At 48.6% G+C, this 21,861-nt stretch overlaps 1 protein-coding gene across 2 annotated transcripts in view; it reads right to left on the bottom strand.

The window, feature by feature from the left end:
* The window catches only part of VAV3 (vav guanine nucleotide exchange factor 3), a 315,192-nt gene that overhangs the window by 157,925 nt on the left and 135,406 nt on the right, over window positions 1–21,861 (bottom strand). For both annotated transcript variants that reach the window (XM_066246277.1, XM_066246278.1), the window contains exons 3-9: window positions 15,070–15,128; window positions 12,810–12,875; window positions 8,519–8,627; window positions 7,873–7,965; window positions 5,362–5,430; window positions 3,211–3,314; window positions 1,390–1,489 (exon numbers count right to left, since the gene is read on the bottom strand). In XM_066246277.1, coding sequence (XP_066102374.1) covers window positions 1,390–1,489; window positions 3,211–3,314; window positions 5,362–5,430; window positions 7,873–7,965; window positions 8,519–8,627; window positions 12,810–12,875; window positions 15,070–15,128 — 600 coding nt within the window. The remainder of the gene's footprint in view (window positions 1–1,389; window positions 1,490–3,210; window positions 3,315–5,361; window positions 5,431–7,872; window positions 7,966–8,518; window positions 8,628–12,809; window positions 12,876–15,069; window positions 15,129–21,861) is intronic.

Below are 21,861 nucleotides of genomic sequence, written 5' to 3'. Positions count from 1 at the left end.
GTGAGCTGTGCTCAAACCAGATGAGCCCACACTCAAACCGGCAACTTTGGGGCTGGGTCCTCTGAGTCCCAGTCCGACGCCCCATCCACTGCGCCACCACCTGGTCAGGCTAACCACCATGTTTTAATTTGAGTCAAGATGGCTACTCGTTCTTCGCTTCTGAGGCTCCATTCTTCTCCAGAGAGTAACAGGAACTTTACGCTAACCAGGCCATCAGGAGGTCACTTGGGAGTGACTCAAACCACCTCCAGACATAAGGTCTGCACCATCGAAGGATTATTAGAAGGAAAGTGACCCATGGCATGGTAAGTGCAGTCACTCTGTAGTCTGTTGCTATGCACACTTTCTCACCAGTAGCCTCCCTTCGCAGGAGCTGGGAATGAGACACGCCAAAGCAATGAAGGGGCTCTGACCCGGACATTGCCTGCCCCCCCCCACCAGACAGAACTAAAAAGCACACACAGCCATTTAAGAGTTGACTCTATATCTCTACCCGACATTTAAGAAAATCGAAACATAAAGGTAATATATTCAAGGTGATCATTCCTATAATGTATCAACAATCATTTTTCAAAAGTTCTTTGAAAGTGCAAAGTCTTCTTGTGGGGGGGGAAAAACCGTACAAAAAATAAATAAATAAAGTCCCTGAACATAGTTTCCAGCCTTATTTTCCATCGTTGCCATGTGTTCTGTCTGTACCGACCTACGAGCCATTTCCCAAACTCTCCCAACTCTTCTGGTCCAGACATACCAATCCTTCCAGAACGTTCTTCATGGAACCTCACCTGTCAAGACTCACCGCATTCTGTGGGGCCCTAACCCAATACCCTGCAGAGAACCCTTCTGCATCTACCCACCCCAGAGTGATGGCTCGCCTCACTCACAGAGTAAGGTGCCTGTCACTCACCACCTTATCTTATTGCATCTGGTTCCGTCTTGTCTCCCTCCTCGTGGGCCTTATCCACGCCCGCACTTAGCACACCTGCCGCTAAACGTCCTATATTTTTAGTCAGCATTTTAAATCTACATCTATATCATCTCCCACGTATCATACTCGCCCTGCAGCTCGGACAACAGAGGGAGCCCGTGACCCAGGCTCTCTCTGAACCTCTCCTTTCTCAGCCCGCAATGGAAGGAAATGAACGGTCTACAGCCCACAATCGGGAGGATCTGATCAGATAATGCACGTCAAACACAGGAAGGGCCATGGCCTTCGGTTCTCCGACTGTGACCGTTCTTTTATAGAGGTTATCTATTAATATATTTTATAAAATTTGACATGGACTTATATTTAAAATACATGGGGGAATTAACTGTTGCATTGATCGTGAAAAGGGATAGGTGGCTTTTAGGTTAGTTCGTGAATGAGCAAAAAAAATTAACAGGCACCTCTAATTTCAGTCTGACGTCCTCTTTGGTCTTGGAAATGTAGTCTAAACTGGAGATGGCGGACTCCACTGCGCTGCAGTACTGCCCGTAAATCACCAACCTGCAAGGGAGAGACAAGGAAGAACACTGAAGGACAAGAGAGCGAGACGACAGCAGGGGAGAGAGACGGTGTCCCCCTCGCTGAGGCCACAGGGGGCGTCAGGGCAGGTTGTACCTGCCCGCACGGCTCTCTGCCTCGGTCACCCTGGCCAACTGCCCGAACCCACTCCGAACCCCAGCCGAAGAGCCCACACACCACACACTCAGTCACAGAATAAAGACCACTCCGATGTAAGGTACGGAAAATGACTGTTTTTCTTTCTAAATTTGAACGGGTTTAATTCCATGTACATGTGCATAGCAGGTAGGTTTTAAAACCTGGCTTAGCAACCATTAATGTTGAGCGCACACACACATATATATATATATATATATATATATATATATATATATATATCACAAAACAAAATTTAAAAGTTTTGCCTGACCAGGCGATGGTGCAGTGGATAGAGCGTCAGACTGGGATGCCAAGGACTCAGGTTCAAGACCCCGAGGTCACCAGCTTGAGCGCGGGCTCATCTGGTTTGAGCAAAAAGCTCACCAGCTTGGACCCAAGGTCGCTGGCTTGAGCAAGGGGTTACTCGGTCTGCTGAAGGCCCACGGTCAAGGCACATATGAGAAAGCAATCAATGAACAACTAAGGTGTCGCAATGCGCAATGAAAAACTAATGATTGATGCTTCTCATCTCTCCGTTCCTGTCTGTCTGTCCATGTCTATCCCTCTCTCTGACTCTCTTTCTCTGTCTCTGTAAAAATAAATAAATAAATAATTAAAAGCTTTAAGTTCCTATAATATAAATGTCTACTCACTACGTTGTATACCTGAAACTAATAGAATAGGATCTGTCGACTGTAAAGTTCCTGTGAGAGATCAGCCTTTTACTGTGTACTCACACTCGGAAACAGGGTCATTTTATATGACAATTTCATTGTACTCGCTACTTAATAAGCCTCTGGCCCCTCCCTACTTTTTCATTAGGAAACTACATTAGCTGGAAGGTGGGAAGGAGAGGCCTGAACGGAGCAGGGTGGACACTGAGTCAGACGGCTGGCTTCTCAGCCTGCTTCAGAGAGGGGGCCCCGGGAGGGGCACAGATATTTTACAAAGAGGCTGGGTAATTTATTGCTTCTTTTAACCCTCCATTAGAAAAAAACCAAAAACAAAACTACGAAGATCACGTTTCTCTAATTGTTGACGCAAAGACATTTACTAGCCGTTCTGAGTCCGTAGTAGGAACTACAGTCCTTGATGTAAAACTTTAAGCAAAATTCCTAACTTACGTGAGTCGTGTGGAAGATTTCTGACTTGCGCTGTGAATCTGATACTCCGTCATCGAGAAAGATAAACACTAGAGCGGGAGAAAGCCCCGGGTACCAGCTAGTCCACGCCTAACGTTGCCAGGCGCCAAAACGCGGCTCGGAGGGTTAACGTGACTTCCTGGAATCTCCAGGCTCGGGAGCCACAGGGCTGCAACACAGCCCGCACTCACTGCCCTGCAAAGCCTGACACCTTTTGGATGCTTATCTCTTTCTCCTTCTTTTTTTCTCCCTAACACTCACATGGAGCTCACACTCCCACCTGGAGAGTCACTGTCCCGTGTGCTAACCACTGCCCGGCGAGCGCCCTTGTGAGCAGCGGCAATCCTTACCGATGAGCAGCGGTCACCCTAACCCTCCCCATGACTGCAAACTACCAGCCGCAGCACGTAAAATCCAAGTTACCTTTCCTTGTAGTTAATGAAAATTTGATACAAGTTCTGGTCGTTTTTATTTACAATGGAATCATGAATTTCTTGCATGAGGCTCCGATGAACTTTCACGAGTTCCTTAGAAAAGAAAACAGTGTGGAAGTCAATCAGAAATTAGAACCAAGAAAAAAATTACCCCAAACCTGGAATCTCTAGGGTTAGATTTGTGCCGAATATCCTGAATACCCTTGGGTACAGAAACTTGCTTCAGTCAGTAAAGAGAGAGAGGAGGGGGGAGGAAAAAGGAGATCAAGAGGAACAGGAGGAGGGGGAGGAGGAGGGGGAGGAGGGAGAGGATGAGGAGGAAAGGAGGAGGTGGGGGAGGGGAGGAGGAGGAGAGGGAGGAGGAGGAGGGGGAGGAGGGAGAGGAGGAGGAGGAGGAGGAGGGAGAGGATAAGGAGGAGGGGAAGGAGGGAGAGGAGGAGGAGGAGGGAGAGGAGGAGGAGGAGGGGGAGGGGGAGGAGGAAGGGAAGGAGGAGGAGAGGGAGAGGAGGGGAGGGGAGCAGGGGTGGGGGGAGCAGGGGTGGGGAATGACAGGCCATGTACCCAGGAAATAGCAATTTCAGATCTGACTTGAAATGCCAATGTCCTGTGGGGAGAAACATTATTTCGCTAGTTTGAAAAGGGTAATTTATCCCTTGTATAAAAATATGTACAGCTCATTTTCATTTTGTAATCACTTTAAATTTTTAAAACACAACCTTCCCGAGTGCTTAATGTCTTATTGACAAGATAAGTAATGACTCATGTCCTCGGGGCGTGAAAATGTAGATCTGTGCTCTGGTCAATTAGCGGTGTCCTGGTGCTAAGCTAACAACAATCAGACAGAATTACTGGAAACCAGGCAACTCAGGGGCAGAAATAAGGAGCCACTAATTTGCGCTAGGCAGTTAACTGGAGCAACTCAGAAAGTCGGAATGCTATGCTTTTCCTGATAAGCAAGTTATTTTCCGTCGGCAGTACACGCGTGTCACAGCCGGGATGGGAGGAAATGGGAAGCAAGGTGCCAGTCCCTTCCTCTTTCCGAGCACCCCAACTCCACCGCTGCCCTTTTCCTAGCAGGGCAGAAACGGGACAGGAACCCGCGGGGCCTGTCATTTACTGAGGTCATGGGAAGTCCGTAAGAACTGTCAAAGGGGTCCTGGTTAGAGGGACCGTATTTACACGGTGTGAGACCCTCATCCCCCTAGAATGAACACGGTTTAATCCCACACGCTCCCCCCCCACCACCCGCCTTGTGACCTTTTCCCCGGCTCCGTCACAAATCAATGAGAATGCCTTCGTTTGGCCAAAATCAAGGACAAAACAAGCTAAGCCACTGGTGCACATCAACACTGAGCACGACAGGATCAGAACAGAAAGGGCCAGGCAGGTGACACGAGCGACCTGGATGTTAAAAAGTTTACGCGGCGCACGTAACAGCTGTCGAGTGGAGCCCCAGCCAGCTCCAGGGGTCGAAGGACTGGATGGAGTCTGGCCCAGCACGACCTCATAGCACTTGGCTGGCTTCAGTGCTTGCCTGTAAATATTCCTTTAGGATTATAAGATCATTAGAAGGCGCCCTGAAACTGGAAATGCTTACATAAACCCTATAAAAACAATATTTTTCTCATGTCACCATTAAAATAAACGGTTGAATCATAAGGAAGTAGTGTATTTCAGAAATCAGAGTTACAGCTGATCTAACTAGAAGCAGAAAAAGAGGCGCCCAGACCGTAGAGGAATGGTCAGACATCGAGGAGACGGAAGGAGTCGGGACGATGTCCACAACATGGGGTCGAGGGGCTGGAGAAGCCGTAGCACGATGGGGGGGACAAAAAGGGGGAGTCCCACCGGACAGAGCCAGGAGCCCCAGGGACTATTAAACTGAGACTACCTCATCATGACAAGCGCTTGAGGAAAATACTCGAATCTTATCCATGTGTCCTCTGCAGGTGTTTTGAGTGACTTGCGGTTAAAGATAGGACTTACCAGTTATTTCTTGAACATACAGCTATAGAAACTCAGGAGGCAGAAAACAGTAAAAAATGCTTCAAGAACACCAGAGAATGCTCAGCGAGGGATCTGGAACCAAATGATCGTTCTACAGGGGCGCCCCAGTGTTAGCGAGCGTGTTCTTACTTACAGGAATGTTGATGAAGACCGAATCAAGTTCCGAGGCCGTCAGAAAGCGTTTCAGCGGTACGAGGAAGTACTGCCCAAGAGAAGAGAGGACAGACACTTCAGCACAACTCACCCTCATCCACAAACAGGTTGTGACTGACAAGCCAGAAATATTTATTGAAAGTCAGTTGTTTATCAGTATTATGAAGACCCAAGGAAAAGCAGAAACTACTTTGTCTATCTTAAAGATTTCATACTTGGAACAGGGATAGAAAGACATAAATAATACAAGTTAATATGTTTCAAATGCTTTGGGTGGTGAGTACACAAGGGACATGACAGATGACGGGTCATAAAACTGTACAACTGAAATGTATATAATGTGATTAACCAATGCTACCCCAATACATTTAATTTTTTTAAAAAAAATAATAATAAATAAGTGAAAGAAAAGGTTTGGGCAATAAATGCTTCTGAAAGTAAGAGGGGGGAAGAGAACGTCATTGGCCAAATTGGCAAACAATAAATAAATAAATAAATAAATAAATAAATAAGAACGGCAACATGTTCGAGATATCTTTGAGGATGGACGTAATAAAATGCCCCTCCAGTATTTTGTGGAGATTCTAGATCCCTGAGATCGAGCATCTGCTTACACAATTGATGGACCATCCCCGCCACCCCTTGAGAATTCTGTTCCTGGTCTACCGCATCTCTTTCCGTTACCCCCCCCCCCCCCCCCCCGTCTTCTCTCTGGGCAATCTCAGTACCTGTGCGGACGATCGTAGGAATCGCCTGGCCTCCAGTCCCGTGAACCGCAGTAACCTTGTGCTCCATCTCAGCTCGGTCCCCTATGCTTGTTGTGGTCGTATGCCAAGACCTTATCACTATCAACAACTGCAAATGCTCCGTAGCATTAACTTACCTCCTACCTTTATCACTCAATTCCTTCAAGGAATTCTTCAACTGCACTGGGTCTGCCGATCCCTGACCACTCCACCTCTCCCATGTCCTCACTTCCTTCCTTCTCCAGTTGACATTCCATTAACCGTTATCAAAATCAGTGCCCCGTATACACCCTGACCCTCTCTTCTCCCACCGTTATTTTTCTGGAAAAAGAAAGTCCCTGCTTTAAATGTAGCCTGCTCCCTATGTTGCATCTGGACCTAGGAAGTTAAACATGAACGTTGTTTGATTGTCAACTTTTAAACATAATCACAAAACTCAACTGGACCCGTAATGCTACGCAATCTGACCAACTTCCCCTAGTCAAGTTGACTCTCTCGTTCTCTTAAACAATTCTTCCACACCTTCAGCTCTTTTTCGAATGTTCCAAACGTTCTCCTCGGTCTCATTTTCCTAACCTCTAAACGCGGAAGTTGTCAGAAGTGACCGCAAACATCTTCTCTACCAACATTCACGCCCTAGGTGATCCCATCCAATCCCATGGCCTAAACACCATTGCATAACGGTAATGGCCCGATCTACGCGTCAGTTCAACCTTTCCCCCTAACCCCAGACTCCTTATCTAACTTCCCCTCGACACATCTCCTTGGAAGCCAACGGGTGCAGCCAATTCAGTATGTCCCAACAGACTCTTCATTCCCAGACCTGTCCTTCCCCACCGAGCCACCAGCTTCCCCATTCACACAGCTGCTCAGGCTAAACACAGCCTTCTTGGTCACCCTCTTTTCCCTCACACCCTTGACCTCAGGTATCACCAGAGCCACTTGGCTCGATTTTCAAATTTTGCTCAGAATCTGACCACTGCCTTATCACTTCTACCAATACCATCGATTTCTACAATAGCCTTCTAACTTTTCTCCCAGTTGCCACCCTGGCCTGACCAGAGTCAGCATGAGCTGTTAAAAACTCACATTCAATGACATCATTTCTTTCACTCAAAACGCCCCCGCTTTGCGCTGGCTGGGCGCTCCTAGATGCCCCTGCACGACCTGCTGGTTGACCAGCTCTCCGATCTCAGTGCTTCCCTGCCCTCCCTCTACCTCCACCTCCCGGGCTGGGGGCTGCTCCCTGCAGCACGCTGAGCCAGTCCCATCCGACAGCCTCTCTCCCGGGAACTGTCACTCAGGGCGAGCTGCATGGCTTCAGCCCCGACTCACTCAACCATCTGCTTACATACGATCCTATCGCAGCAACCTTCCATCAGCACTCAATATCAAACAGCACTGCCCCCCCATCACTCTCTATCCCTTTCCTCTGCCTTATTTTTTCTGCAGAGAATTCATTACCACCTGGCGTACTGATCTGCTTAAATTACAAACCCTTGTGTGACAGAGACCCAGAGCTTTGCTGTGTTCACAGCGCTGGTCTCCATCCGTAGATCAGTGCCGCTCAGATACTGAAGTCAATGAATGAATAGCTGGGGGACGATTAAGTCTGCGCCTAGCTCTGTAAATCCAAAGTTCTACTGGAAATCAGAACACACCCACACAGCAGAGACAAGGAGCCCAGTATGTTAACAGCGGGAGGCACGGTCCTGGGGCACTGAGAACGGTTCCTGGTCACTTACTTTTTCTATGGACTCCAAAGTCTCTGTGTATTTTTCTTCCGTCTGCTTAATTTCTGCGAGGCAGCAACTACGTATGTCATTTTCTGGACACTTCTGCAATGATAATCATCAAATGAAAATCAGTTAACCATTAAATTCCTGTTTTAATCTCTCTTGTTAGTAGATAGAGATCACAATTATTGATCTTCCTAAGCTTTCTATTTCTAAAGCAACACGTAACTGAAAGACCTGTATTGCTGTAACTATAGAACCAGGACTCCTCATTGGATTCGGAGCCACAGAAACATGGCATCTTAGAGGTCGGAACTGTAGAGAATCTCAGGTCCGACTTATTCACCCTCCTGGTAAGGAAACACCAACCCTGAGGAATACGTGACATGTCACCGAGCTAAATAATGGCAGGGCAGCATTTCAGGGAATCGCGAAGCTACACCGTGAGGAAAGAAAATCTTCTCTTACAAAGCAGGCAAATGGCCTTTCAAGGTGACGTAGCATCCACTCTCCACAGAATGAGCAAAAGTACGAAAGAAAACAAATTAAAAGCCACCCCGGCAGAAGTGTCGTAAACCATTCCATTCTGTCGCATCATCCCTTTCCTGCTGGGACACCCAGAGGAGCCCGGAAACCGGGCAAGCGCACGGCCTACCGGCTGGTGGGCCTCCTCCGCCTTCATCAGGTCCTCGTAGACCTCTCCGCCCTCGTCCTCCCCGTACACGCAGTCGTACAGGCCTTCCTCGTCCTCCACGTGGGTCTCACTGGAACACAGGGCACAGCGGAAGGGTCACTCTGAGGAAAGGCAACAGCTTACCAGATCCCAGCAGAAAATTCAGGGAGGACGATGGAACAGAATCAGTGGCAAGAGCCCACGGCTTCCATTGCAGCCCCGGCCCCTCCCAACAGGAACAAGGACACACAACAGCAGGGTCCCGCAGGGACGGCAGGGATGTCCACCCTCGCTGCCCACTAAACAGGTTCACGCGCCGACGCCATCACTCAGCCAATGTCCTCCCACGAGGTCCCCCAGGCCCAGCATCAGTGGTGTTACCAAACAGACATTATCAGTGGGCCCATTATCACAGCAAAGACTCTGGGAGGACAGAAGGTTAGTGGACTGGCCCAGGACGACGCAGCTAGTCCGTGCCAGGGCCAGGATTGAAGACAGAGTCCGTCTCACACCCCGAAAGCTCTCATCACTCCATCCCAGGGTATCGCAAGCAGATGGCAGGGCAGTTTAAGAGGGTCTCTAGTCTGTTACAAACAGCCTTTTGAAAGCATCGGTTTCCGCAGGGTTATCACTGCCAGTATCTCCTGCCGTGGCTGTCAAACTGTGTCCCCTCTCCGGGGGCACCCACGGGCCCTCCATCAGCCTGACTCTACTTTTATCTGTTTTATGTGTTTGGTTAAAGAAAACGGTCCCAGCCCTGGCCGGATGGCTCAGTGGTAGAGCGTTGGCCTGGTGTGTGGAAGTCCTAGGTTGGATTCTCAGCCAGAGCACACAGGAGAAGTGCCCATCTGCTTCTCCATCCTTTCCCTCTCCTTCCTCTCCGTCTCTCTCTTCCCTTCCTGCAGCCAAGGCTCCATTGGAGCAAAGTTGGCCCCGGGCGCTGAGGATGGCTCCAAGGCCTCCACCTCAGGAGCTAGAATGACTCAAATTGCAGAGGAGCAACGCCCCAGAGGGGCAGAGCATCGCCCCCTGGTGGGCATGCCGGGTGGATCCCAGTTGGGCACATGCGGGAGTCTGTCTGTCTGCCTCCCTGCTTCCCACTTCGGAAAAATAAAAAAAAAAAAAAAAAAAAAAAAAACAACCTTTAAAAAAAAAAGAAAGAAAATGGTCCCAAGGCCACAAGGCAGTTTTAAAAGCCATTTTAAATCTGCAGCTGTCTCCTGGCAGTTGAAAATAATCCCCGTGTTTAATTAAAGCTTCCATGAGCACGCCCACCATGTCTGACCGATATGCCCTTCCCCGGCCCTTCCTGTGAGATTGCAGGCCCATTCCGTCTCTGTAGGAGACCTGGTCCTGACCATCACACGTTCTCCTGAAGTTCTTTCTTCCTCTCGGCCCAAGACGTCTACGCGGAGCTGCTCTTAGCCAATGATGCCAAAGAATCGAGATGAATAGTGCAGGTATTCTAGCAAGAAGTATTAACACCTCTCTGAAAAAGAACTGCACCCCGACGATCCCCCCAGCCCTCAGCCCCTCTCTGGGGCATGTGCAGCTAGAACAAGATAAACCCATAGGTAGGAAAATAAAAAATGCTGACTGTCAATGTCACTGCAACTCAGAGCACTTTTCAAAGGAGGTGCGATCACAAGGTGGCCCGTGGTTTTTTTTTTACGAAGGGTTATTTGGAGGCGCTGGGCAGCCCCAAACCGTCCTCCTTCACCAGCAGCAGAGAGGAAGGCGTGTGAAGTGGGGCGATGTGGCAGAAACAGGAGTTCGGAAAACGCCGCTCCAAGGAAGATGCACTCTAGGGTCACCTGCCCCCCCGCCCCCCACCCGGCAGACCTTTGCTAACAATCTATTGAGCGCCAGACTCTGCAGGGCTAAGGATGCAAGGTCAAGGAGCTTCAGGACCCTGCCAGAGTCCAGGGGGAACACGTAATCCTGTGAATGGGACGAAGGCTGAGGGGCGCAGAGGAGTGAGTCAGAGGAACCCTGACCGGGGCGGGCAGGGGAGGCCTGTGGTCGACCTCATCTGCATGCACCTAGCTATCGATGCATTCACAGCCCGCCCCCCTCTGCCCTTCCACTGAAAGTCCCAAGACGGGCCAGTCAGGGAGCTCCCGGGAGTCAATGCACAGCAGGTTAGACTCCGCTCTGGAATCGGAACCGTCTGGGTTCAAGTCCAAAGACTACTGTGGACCAGCAACGTGACCTCCAGCAAGTGACTCAGCTTCTCGAGCTTCAGTTGTCTCCTTGGTAACCTGTGACGATGACAGCAACGACCCCATGGCGCGGCACCACACGAGGCTGCGCATGTCGTCGCACGGCTGGCGAGAGACGGGCACCCCAGCGGCTCCAGGGACTGAGACCTGACGGCTCCGGCCGGAAGCTGGATGCCCGGCAAACAGGGGGTGCCTAACGGGGCTTCGGCTTGTTCGTCTGGAGAACAAACGTTTACCGGGGGCCCTGGATGCCCGGCAAACAGGAGGTGCCTAACGGGGCTTCGGCTTGTTCGTCTGGAGAACAAACGTTTACCGGGGACCCTGGATGCCCGGCGAACAGGAGGTGCCTAACGGGGCTTCGGCTTGTTCGTCTGGAGAACAAACGTTTACCGGGGACCCTGGATGCCCGGCAAACAGGGGGTGCCTAACGGGGCTTCAGCTTGTTCGTCTGGAGAACAAACATTTACCGGGGGCCCTGGATGCCCGGCGAACAGGAGGTGCCTAACGGGGCTTCGGCTTGTTTGTCTGGAGAACAAACGTTTACCGGGGGCCCTGGATGCCCGGCAAACAGGGGGTGCCTAACGGGGCTTCGGCTTGTTCGTCTGGAGAACAAACGTTTACCGGGGACCCTACCAAACACCGGACACCGAAGTTCTCGGAGGACAGCCAAGAACGAGGGCGAGTCCCGGACCTCACAAAGTCAACCTCACGAGGAGACCGACCACCGACCAGGCAGACAGACGGTTTCAGGGGGTGGGAAGTGCCCTGCAGAGACGCAGAGCAGGAGAGGCGTGGTGGCAGTTTTAGACGGGGTCACCAGGAAGGCCGCTTGGTGGAGAGACACCTGAGGCAAGACTCGAATGGCAAGGGCTCAGCTACTGGGGCGGAAGGAACACCAGCAAGAAGGCCCTAGAACAGGGGTCCCCAAACTATGGCCCACGGGCCGCATGCGGCCCCCTGAGGCCATTTATCTGGCCCCCTCTGCACTTTCAGAAGGGGCACCTCTTTCATTGGTGGTCAGTGAGAGGAGCGTCCGCATCCTGTGCTCCTGGAGTACTGTATGTGGCGGTGCCGCAAAGCGCTGAGTCGCTCACGTACAGTACTACTTCTGGTGACACAGGACGCATGCGTTACGACTCCAGAAGCACGTCATATCACTTGTAGGGCTAGCAGTGACAAATATGGAACCGGACATTGACCATCTCATTAGCCAAAAGCAGGCCCATAGTTCTCATTGAAATACTGGTCAGTTTGTTGATTTAAATTTACTTGTTCTTTATTTTAAATATTGTATTTGTCCCCGTTTTATTTTTTTACTTTAAAATAAGATATGTGCAGTATGCATAGGAATTTGTTCATAATTTTTTTTATAGTCCGACCCTCCAACGGTCTGAGAGACAGTGAACTGGCCCCCTGTGTAAAAAGTTTGGGGACCCCTGCCCTAGAACAAGGAAGTCCAGTGTGCCGGCGTCTGGGGCCAGAGAACGGGCGCACCGCCTCGGGGTCAGAACCACTCTCGGAGCATAATCGATTTCCGATCACACTCCTGCGCAAACGTGCCTGGTCTTTGCCATCAGTGTCCCGAGGCGTGACTCGACCTTTATCCGTCACCTGCACGAGTCACTCCATCAGCAGACGATAGTCGGCGACCAGGACGCTTGCCTCTCCCGACTATTAAACAGCAAAGCCCCGAAGGAGCGTCTGTTCAGAATCAACACCACCTGATGAGAATCCCTGAGCCACTCCAGCCCACGCTCACCTCGCCCTTCCTCGGACCTACAAAGCGCACACCATCTGTGGCGGGAGAGTCCATTCTCTGTTGAATTGTTCCTTGCTGGTCCAATTCCACTTTTCTCTACTGCCTCTGCCTGCCCCGGAGGGACTCGTCGTGGAGGCTTGCACAATCTCTTGTTACTGCCCTCCATCCCGGGTCTGAGGTTGAGTCTGACCTGCCTTCCCCTCCCCACACACACACAGAGCTACCGCACCATCCACGGCCACGACCCGCAAAAGGACGCAAAACCGTCGCTGGAAATGCTCAACCAACGTACTCGATCAGGTCGGGAAGGGCTTTGTAGACGTCTTCATCGTTGACGCTTTCTTCCGTGGGGAAGGGCCTGTGGGGGAGGGGAGAGAAAAACAAGGGTGAAGATGCGACAGCTGGGCTGGCATTCACCTCTCACTACAGAGGTCAGCTCATCTGCCTGCTCCCAGCACAGTACGATCCAGTACCTAGGGCTGATCCCAACATGCAGCTGGGTCTGGGGTCCCCCTGGGACTCTATGGCATCTTCTACCCCAAGTCAGTAGCAGCAATTCTGCCGATCACAGCAGTCCTCTGAGCAGCTGTGGACACGCCAGTGTGCTCAGGGGATCCCCCGCCAGCTACCTATCTGCAGGCTCACCTCCAGGTCCCCCTGCAGCTCCCCCGATCCTGCCCCTCCCCCTGTTCAGAGAACAAGCTTTGCCTGCAACACCCACTCTTCTCACTTACAGATGCTGATCTGGCTGACAAATCAGTGGCTAACAGTCCCCCTTGACAAATAACTGGGCAGCCACCTAATCATAAAAATTATCAGAAGACAAAAATACCTTGCCCTTTTATAAATGATTACTGACTCTGATATCCTTTTCTATTTGGGCTCTAAGGTGTTTAAGTTATATTTTTTTTTATTTTCAATTATTGGATAAATGAATCCATCAGGCCTCAGGGAGAGAGTAGGGGGGTTTTCTTTGCCTCCTGTTCAAAAAAACAAAACAAAACAAAACCGCTTTAATTGATCCCCTAGTCCTAGCCACGGGTTTCCTTGTTTGCCTCCTGCTTCTAACAAAATCACAGGAATTATACTGCAGTGCCCAAGTGTTACTATTTGTACATGGACCTGGCACGTCATGTCTCATAAAAAAACAAGACAACCCACCAAAATGACAAACAGGCACCGAATGGTTATGAAATAATTAAATTTAATATGAGAAACAAATTTTCACCTTAGTTAATTTAATACTTAAGACATGAGGAACCTACATTTTTTTCCAAACAAATTAAAATGTGTGAGAAATGCTGAAGTTTCCAAATCTTCCTTAAAAAAAAAAATTAATTTAGGCTCTTATACCAATCCAAGCCCACTGCAGGAGATTTTGAAAATATAGACAAGATTAATTAAAGAGGAAGAAATTATTTTGACATATATCCTTTCAGAATCAAAAAACACATTAGTTCACAAAAATTAGAACCATGTTATTTCAGAATCCGTTCACATGTAACAACGTAATATACATACTGGTATGGAAAGAAAATTACATACTGAAATAAGAGCAAATTACAAGGTGTTGGATGTTTATCCAGCCTACAGACTATTTCTGCATAGAGCTGCCAAATTCCCAGCACACTTCTGAGAAAGGGTCTGCAGGGTGTCCTCCCTGAGGTCACTGTGTTTGTATCCTGGGGCGGGGCTGCCAAGCATCGCTGATCGGTCCGGTAAGACATGCTCAGACCCTCTCCCTTAGAGTTGCAATGTGAGCCGTACACAGAAAAAACGGAAGCCACAGAGGAAAAGACTCAGGGAAGAGCGTCTAATAACTGGAGGCTGAAGTCTGGAGCTCTAGGGAAATGAGGTAAGAAACAAAATCGACTCCATTTCCATGCAGGCTAGGCTGGCTCTGTGGCTACTGAAATTGCTCTTCTTCATTTCTAAGGTTATTAAAAGTATACCTTTCTATCTGATCTAACGTAAGTCTGTAATAGTCTAGACGGGAAAAGCCCAACACGACATATACATATGTATCTCCATGCTTCCTGACTACATAATACTCCATTGCCTGTAGAGAGCGTTAACTCATTGACCCAATTCACTTCCAAGTTCTTCATTCAGTACCAAACTTTCAATGCAAGTCCTTGTACACATATCATTTTACATGTATCTGATTACTTCTTAAAACTCCTAAAAGTTGTGAGTTATTGTTATGGTCTATAGGAAATAAATGCATTATAACATCTTTTCAAATGTTTATTTATTTAAGTATGTGTGTTTGTCTTGATGAACCACATGTATAGAAATATTGAGGGAAGTTTTTTGAAAAAAGAACCATATCAATGCTAGGCACTGTAAAAAGAGAACAGTGTTTAGCCAATGTGCCTGATTCAACTCTATGAAGTTTTTGCTTGCTCAGTATGTTTCAAATGTGTCTTGGGCACTTAAGATCCAGACAGTCTACACAGGATTGAGATGCAGTCCTTGTACACAAAGTGCTTTGTAAACAGTAACTGTTCAATAAGCAATCGTGACATTGAACCACAGAGAAACAAGCTTACCTGATTCCTGTGGCCAACGCTATCGGTGTTCGAGAAAGTCGCGATAATGTTTCTATCACCTGCAAAAAGAGGGGAGTGTTCATTGCACGTGTATTTCAGAAAAGATATGTTTTCCCCCTATAACAGCAGTTTTACAATCTAATATTAACAATGGCAGAAGAAGTGTAAATTTGCATATGCCAGGGACGTGTGGAACAGGAAGAGCTGTGACCAGACAGCATAAACACCTGGCTATAATTTTGTCCCTTCCTTTGACTTCATGACTCCCTAATGCACCTGGTTGGCATTTTCTCTGTCAGTAGAACAAGGAGTTCGACGAGGTAATCCCAAAGGGCTTGCATCTCCCCTTGTAGAGAATCTCAAAGATCCTATAAAACTGCACTGTCCAAAACTATAGCCACCATCCACAGGACGCTATTTAAGTTTACATTAATTAAAAGTTTTTAAATAGATGTTTAAGTTCCTTACTTGTACTGATGGCACTTCAAGTGTTCTATAGCCACACAGACATCAAACATTTCCATCACCACAGAAAGTTCCATTGGACTGCACTGCTGTGGAGCAGTGAGTTAGCATGTGGGTTCTGGAGGCAGACCTCACGGGTTCAAATCCTGGCTTCACCACTTAGTAGCCACTTGGACAAACTAACTTCTCCTGGCTTCAGTTTTTTTCATCTGGATACATCATACGATAATAGACTAATAATAATCATTGGAGTATTGTGAAGATTAAGAAGATGATACATGCAAGATATTTAAATGGTAGCTATTCTCGAAAATCTCCAACTTTTAAGAAAATTATTTCATTCTAATTCTGAATGTTTTCAAGAAAGAGTTCTTAAATTACCCTTGCTTATCTGTATCTGTTTCAAACATTCCTTAAGAAGACATCCCCAGCTGTGAGGGCAGCATTAGCACCTTGTGGTTTTTTATCCTGCTTCCATTTTTATGGCTAAGAGCATCTCCTTGAACGACTTAGTGAGGAAATCCGGAGCTAGCATGTATTTTCCTCATGAAGTCTGTTTCTGTGATAACAGAGACCGTCCGTCTGAACTCTCAGAACTCAAAATCTGTCAGACCTTATTCAGAACAGGGCAGGAGGAGAACAGGCAGAGCTGAGGAGATCTTCTAATTCCTTAGTTCAAAGATAGAAACAGGACCTGGTCAGTTGGCTCAGTGGTAGAGCGTCGGCCTGGCGTGCAGGAGTCCCGGGTTCGATTCCCAACCAGGGCACACAGGAGAAGCGCCCATCTGCTTCTCTACCCCTCCCCCTCTCCTTCCTCTCTGTCTCTCTCTTCCCCTCCCACAGCCAAGGCTACATTGGAGCAAAGTTGGCCCGGGCGCTGAGGATGGCTCTATGGCCTCTGCCTCAGGCGCTAGAATGGCTCTGATTGCAGCAGAGCAACGCCCCAGATGGGCGGCACATCACCCTCTGGTGCGCATGCCGGGCGGATCCCGGTCAGGGATCCGGCATGCGGGAGTCTGTCTGACTGCCTCCCCGTTTCCAACTTCAGAAAAATACAAAAAAATACAAAAAAAAAAAAAAATAGAAACAAAAGTAAGGTCCCCAGTACTCTAGACGTCTCGTAGGGATATTAGCCACACATCCACTGATTCCCCTGCTTCCTGAGCTGCATACGGAGTGGTCAGAAACTCGGAGTTCTGGAGTGAGAATGCCTGGGTGAGCCCTGCTCACCACCTTGGTCAGCCTCTACAAAATGTGAATAATTAACGACTCCCTCTCTGCCACATACAGTTACGGAGGGTTTGGGGTTTTGTTAGGCGGGAGTGTGTGGGGGGGTATTTTTAGTTTGTTAAATAAAATTGGTTTTTAGAGTGATACTTTGTACATTACAAGAATAAACCAAAATGAAAAAGGTCACTCTAAAACAGGGGTCCCCAAACTACGGCCCGCGGGCCGCATGCGGCCCCCTGAGGCCATTTATCCGGCCCCTGCTGCACTTCTGGAAAGGGCACCTCTTTCATTGGTGGTCAGTGAGAGGAGCATAGTTCCCATTGAAATACTGGTCAGTTTGTTGATTTAAATTTACTTGTTCTTTATTTTAAATATTGTATTTGTTCCCGTTTTGTTCTTTTACTTTAAAATAAGATATGTGCAGTGTGCATAGGGATTTGTTCATAGTTTTTTTTATAGTACGGCCCTCCAACAGTCTGAGGGACAGTGAACTGGCCCCCTGTGTAAAAAGTTTGGGGACCCCTGCTCTAAAAGGACGGGAAATGATAACGCCCACCAAATGCTTAACTCAGTAAATGCGTACGTTTATTATCATATACTGTAAGTTTGTTTAGTTTTGTTTTTTTCATGTAATTGTCCACCAGAGGGAGCCAGACAATAGCACTATATTACTCTCCTCCTGCACTGAAGGAGTTTATCAACAAGCTGAAACCAACTCCTGTTATTTCTTTCAAAGGAATATTTATCACTCTCTAGTAACATAAAAATAACAAAGATACACATTCAGAGGAGAGGGGATGAAAAAGATAATATGTAGCACATCTCAGAATGAATCTCTCTGAGGACTCTGGGTTTTGAGTCTGTCTGATTATGTATGCATGGAGTCCGCCCATTAGCTCCAAGTTCAGCCAAAGCAAATAGAGACTATTTAGTCAACGTGGTGTTTTTAGAACAGCATCTATTCTGTAAAGGTGGAGGAATCCGGATTTGGAAGAGGCCAGGGTACAAATTAGTGCCAGACCCTCTAGTCCCCTGTGGGGAGACGAACCTGCCATTAGAAACACCCACTCGAGAATATTTACAGAAGAAAATATCCCCAAAGACAGTAAGAAGACTGTTTTCCCTGAAATGTATTAATTTCTAAATTGTTACCTCAAAATAAGATGAAACCATAGACAGTAACTCCCAGAAACGGAGCTAACTAGTAAGACTCTTTGCAAGGTAAGTGGCCAATGCCTGACCACTAAGCCCACCTCACGGAGTTTCTTTCTTTACCTTGTGTGCTCTGTCCCTTGTTTGATAAGAACGGAGGCATCTGCAAAGAAGTGACCAGGATTCTGGGTAACATAAATAAGGGTTTACCGTGGGAACACGGGGACAGCGGTGGGCTGGGCTGCTCTCTGCTTCAGAAAGGTGGGTTAGCCCAGAATCTATCACAAGGTGCCTGAGGGCTCACCAGGGGTGTTCGCCATCCCCCAGGTGAGAAGGGGGGTGCACTGACTCGGCGGCAGAGAGACTGGGAGGCGACCTGTAAGAAGCACTAGGAATAGTGGCTGACGCCCTGTGGCGGGAAGAAGAATCCAGCACAGCTTGGGTAAGCTGTTAAAGCGTGGACATGGCCGGCACCCCTGTGCCACCAGAAAGCCCCGGGACGCTCCCAATCAGGAAGCTCTCCACCCCCCCACCCCCACCCCCGCCCCACCCCATACCCCTCCACGTGGCGGAACAGGTACACCCTGAACTCTCCGACGGGCGGGCTGTTCCTCCTCCAGAGCCACCACCGACCGCCTCCCACCTCCTTCGTGCCCCCGCAGCACTCTGGACAGAACTCAGCCCCATACCCACCACCTCTGATTAGCTGTTAAAATACAGTGTGTCCGTAAACTCATGGTGCACTTTTGACCGGTCACAGGAAAGCAACAAAAGACGATAGAAATGTGAAATCTGCACCAAATAAAAGGAAAACCCTCCCAGTTTCCATAGGATGATGTGGCAGCATGTGCGCATGCGCAGATGATGGCGTAACACCGTGTATACAGCGGAGCAGCCCACGGCCATGCCAGTCGAGATGTGGACGGTTCAGAGGAAAGTTCAGTGTGTTCTGTGGCTCGCTAAATTCGAATCTGTGACCAAAGTGCGACGTGAATATCAGTGCGTTTATAACGAAGCACCACCACATAGGAATAACATTACTCGGTGGGATAAGCAGTTGAAGGAAACCGGCAGTTTGGTGGAGAAACCCCGTTCTGGTAGGCCATCAGTCAGTGACGAGTCTGTAGAGGCTATACGGGATAGCCACCTAAGGAGCCCTAAAAAATCTGTGCGTGAGCCCACATCGAACTGCACTGAATAGGTATGAAACTGGGAGAGTTTTCCTTTTATTTGGTGCAGATTTCACATTTCTATCGCCTTTTGTTGTTTTCCTGTGACCGGTCATGGAAAAAAAAGCACCATGACTTTACGGACACACTGTATTTCAAATGGGGTCGTGTTTATTTTGTCAAAATGAAATAATAGAGTAATACCTACGAGGTGTCCCCCCTACACACACCTCTCCCATCCTCTGCCTAAAGGGGACCAGAGCTTAGAATCAGATGTGACCCTCCCTGCAGAGCTTTTTTCTTCTTTACAAGTATTATTTTAGTTAACCTGTTCCTATTACACAGGTTTTTTTTTTTTTATTTTTTTCTACAATGTTGTAGAAAAAAGCATTGTTCAATGCTTTGTCATTGAACAATAAATCACAGACAGTTGTGTCAACACATACCGATGTACCTGCTTCACTCTGACGTTACAGAGCATTTAGTGTACCTGGACGCAATGACTCGGCCATTCTCCGGCCAATGAGCCCTTTCCGCATTCCGCTACGAGAGGAACGCTGTAACCACCCTCCTTGCCAAACGCCTTCTCAGTTCTGTGCAGGTTATTTCCGTAGAGAAGAGTCTTCGATGGGATGACGAGGTCAAAAGGTATGACCATTGCTGCTCAAAAGGTATGCATGGATGTACCTGCCCCTGAAGGTCTGTGAGAACAGAACCAGGTATTCTAATGACCTGTCTGTCTGTCTGTCTGTCCTCCCATCCAACAAGAGAAAATACCCTAAGAGCAGAAGTGTCAAACTGCTTCATCATGTTTCCATCAGGGCCACCCAGCTCACAGCGAGGCTCATCACAACCCCTTCACAAATACACACAAATATCTGTTGCTCAAATGAATGACTAATATTTACCTTGCAAATACTGTTGCGAAGATTACGAACTGCTGTGTAAAGATATGGAAAGGGCTTAGCCTGGCACTGGTAGGGAATGAATGAACAGTTGAGGAAGGGGCCCAGGATAAAAATCAAACATTAAGGGTGAGAAAGAGTTGCTTATCTCCTCAAACAGAGAGCTAGCAACATAGTGGCAAGACTCTCACCCACCACATTGTTTCACCGGAATGATGATTTTTATTTTGTTGGAGCTCTTTATTTTTAGCATCCCCATGAGTTCCAAAACCATGAAAGATTTTTTTTTTAAAAACAAACAGCAACATTGTACAGGAGCAGAGGCACCCGTTCCAACTCCTTTCTTCATGGGATCCTCGGGCAAACTCGCACCTGCCGTTCACCCAGCGTGTAGGTGCTGTGGGTCTAATTTGTAATTAAAACAAGCCACCCATGCGGATGCCGTATGTTATTGCTACAGCTAAGGTCTTGATTTGGGGGACCCAGAGCCAGAGAGAATCACTGGAGAGAATCGGGGGACACGCACACAGCTTGGCCAAAAAGCGTGAACTGTGGGCTTATCTCCCCGAGTCCTCATCCTGGAGGGTTACCTCCTAACCCGCTCTCTGACCCCGCGGGAAGGTTCTTGAACAGGGAGCAGAGCTCGCTCCCCCAGGAACTCAGGGGGTCATCAGGGGGCTGCAGGCTTGAGCCCCAGGTTCAAGACCAGCCTGAGAAGCTCAGGAGGGGTCCGCAGCACTGAGGCATCAGAGCATGAAGTCACCACCCAGCTGGGCAGGGACACTGCATCATAGTCCCTACAGGCTCGGAGCAGGTGCCCTGTGGGGTCACAGAGGAAAAGCCCAGGCCCCAGAGTATGTAAGTGGGTGTGTGGGCCTGGGACCTGGGCTGAGTAATTCAGACGGACGGACAGACAGGCCTGCAGACTGGGTCAGGTGCAGCCCAGCGGTGGCCCAGAGACGTGGTGTCACCCGAGGTTCCCGACACTGGTTTCTTGCTCTGGCAATGAGGCCTGCCTCGTTCTAGGTCCCAACCAGATGGTGAGTTTCAGACGGACAATGCATTTCACCTTCCCTCTCCTAGGACGTTAACAGAACTCATCATCTTCATTTTCTCTGCAATTCTAATTTCACAGAGTAAATTACCCGGTCAGGATACACTGCAGCTTGTGTCCTGTTTTGACACATATGTTATCAGGGGTCAGCAAACCGTGGCTCATGAGCCACATGCAGCTCTTTGGCCCCTTGAGTGTGGCTCTTCCACAAAATACCACGTGCGGGCGCTACCTCGATAAGGAATGTACCTACCTGTAAAGAAATGTCAATCGTTGCACTGTTGCTATTTGGCTCTGTTGACTGAGTTTGCCGACCACTGTTACATCTTTCCTAAAATGCTTGATCGTTGCTTTCACGACAGGCGGGTGGTGCTGAGAGGCACACCCTGCACCTCCCCGCGGCCAGAGCCGGCTACCACAACGTGACTTCCGCATCGGGGAGACAGCGCCACGGGAAATGGATTTCCACTGTCCAAAAGCAGACTCCCTACGTAGGGGAAAGGGTCCGAATGACAGTTTGTGCAGGCCCTGACGATGGTCATAAATGCAGGAATTATGCTATACCTATTATTCCTGAGACTTCAAAAGTAAAGCTTTACTGAGCACCCTCGCCTCCCTTCAGCGAAGTGATGCAGGCTGAAGACTCAGATACTGTGGGTTCCAGTCCCAGCTCCTCCTCTCGTGAGCTGGGTGACCGTGGGAGTTAAGTGGACGCTCCAGGCCTTTTTCCCTACCTATAATATTAAGGTAAAATCATCATCTATCACACAAGTTTATTGTGAAGATAAAGTAAGTGGAAACAGGATGGAAGGATGCA

Source organism: Saccopteryx bilineata, chromosome 11 (genome assembly GCF_036850765.1).
Source record: "Saccopteryx bilineata isolate mSacBil1 chromosome 11, mSacBil1_pri_phased_curated, whole genome shotgun sequence".
In the NCBI taxonomy this organism is placed as follows: Eukaryota; Metazoa; Chordata; class Mammalia; order Chiroptera; family Emballonuridae; genus Saccopteryx; species Saccopteryx bilineata.
The sequence above is the reverse complement of the archived record's forward strand: the minus strand, read 5'-3'. Positions and strand labels throughout refer to the sequence as shown.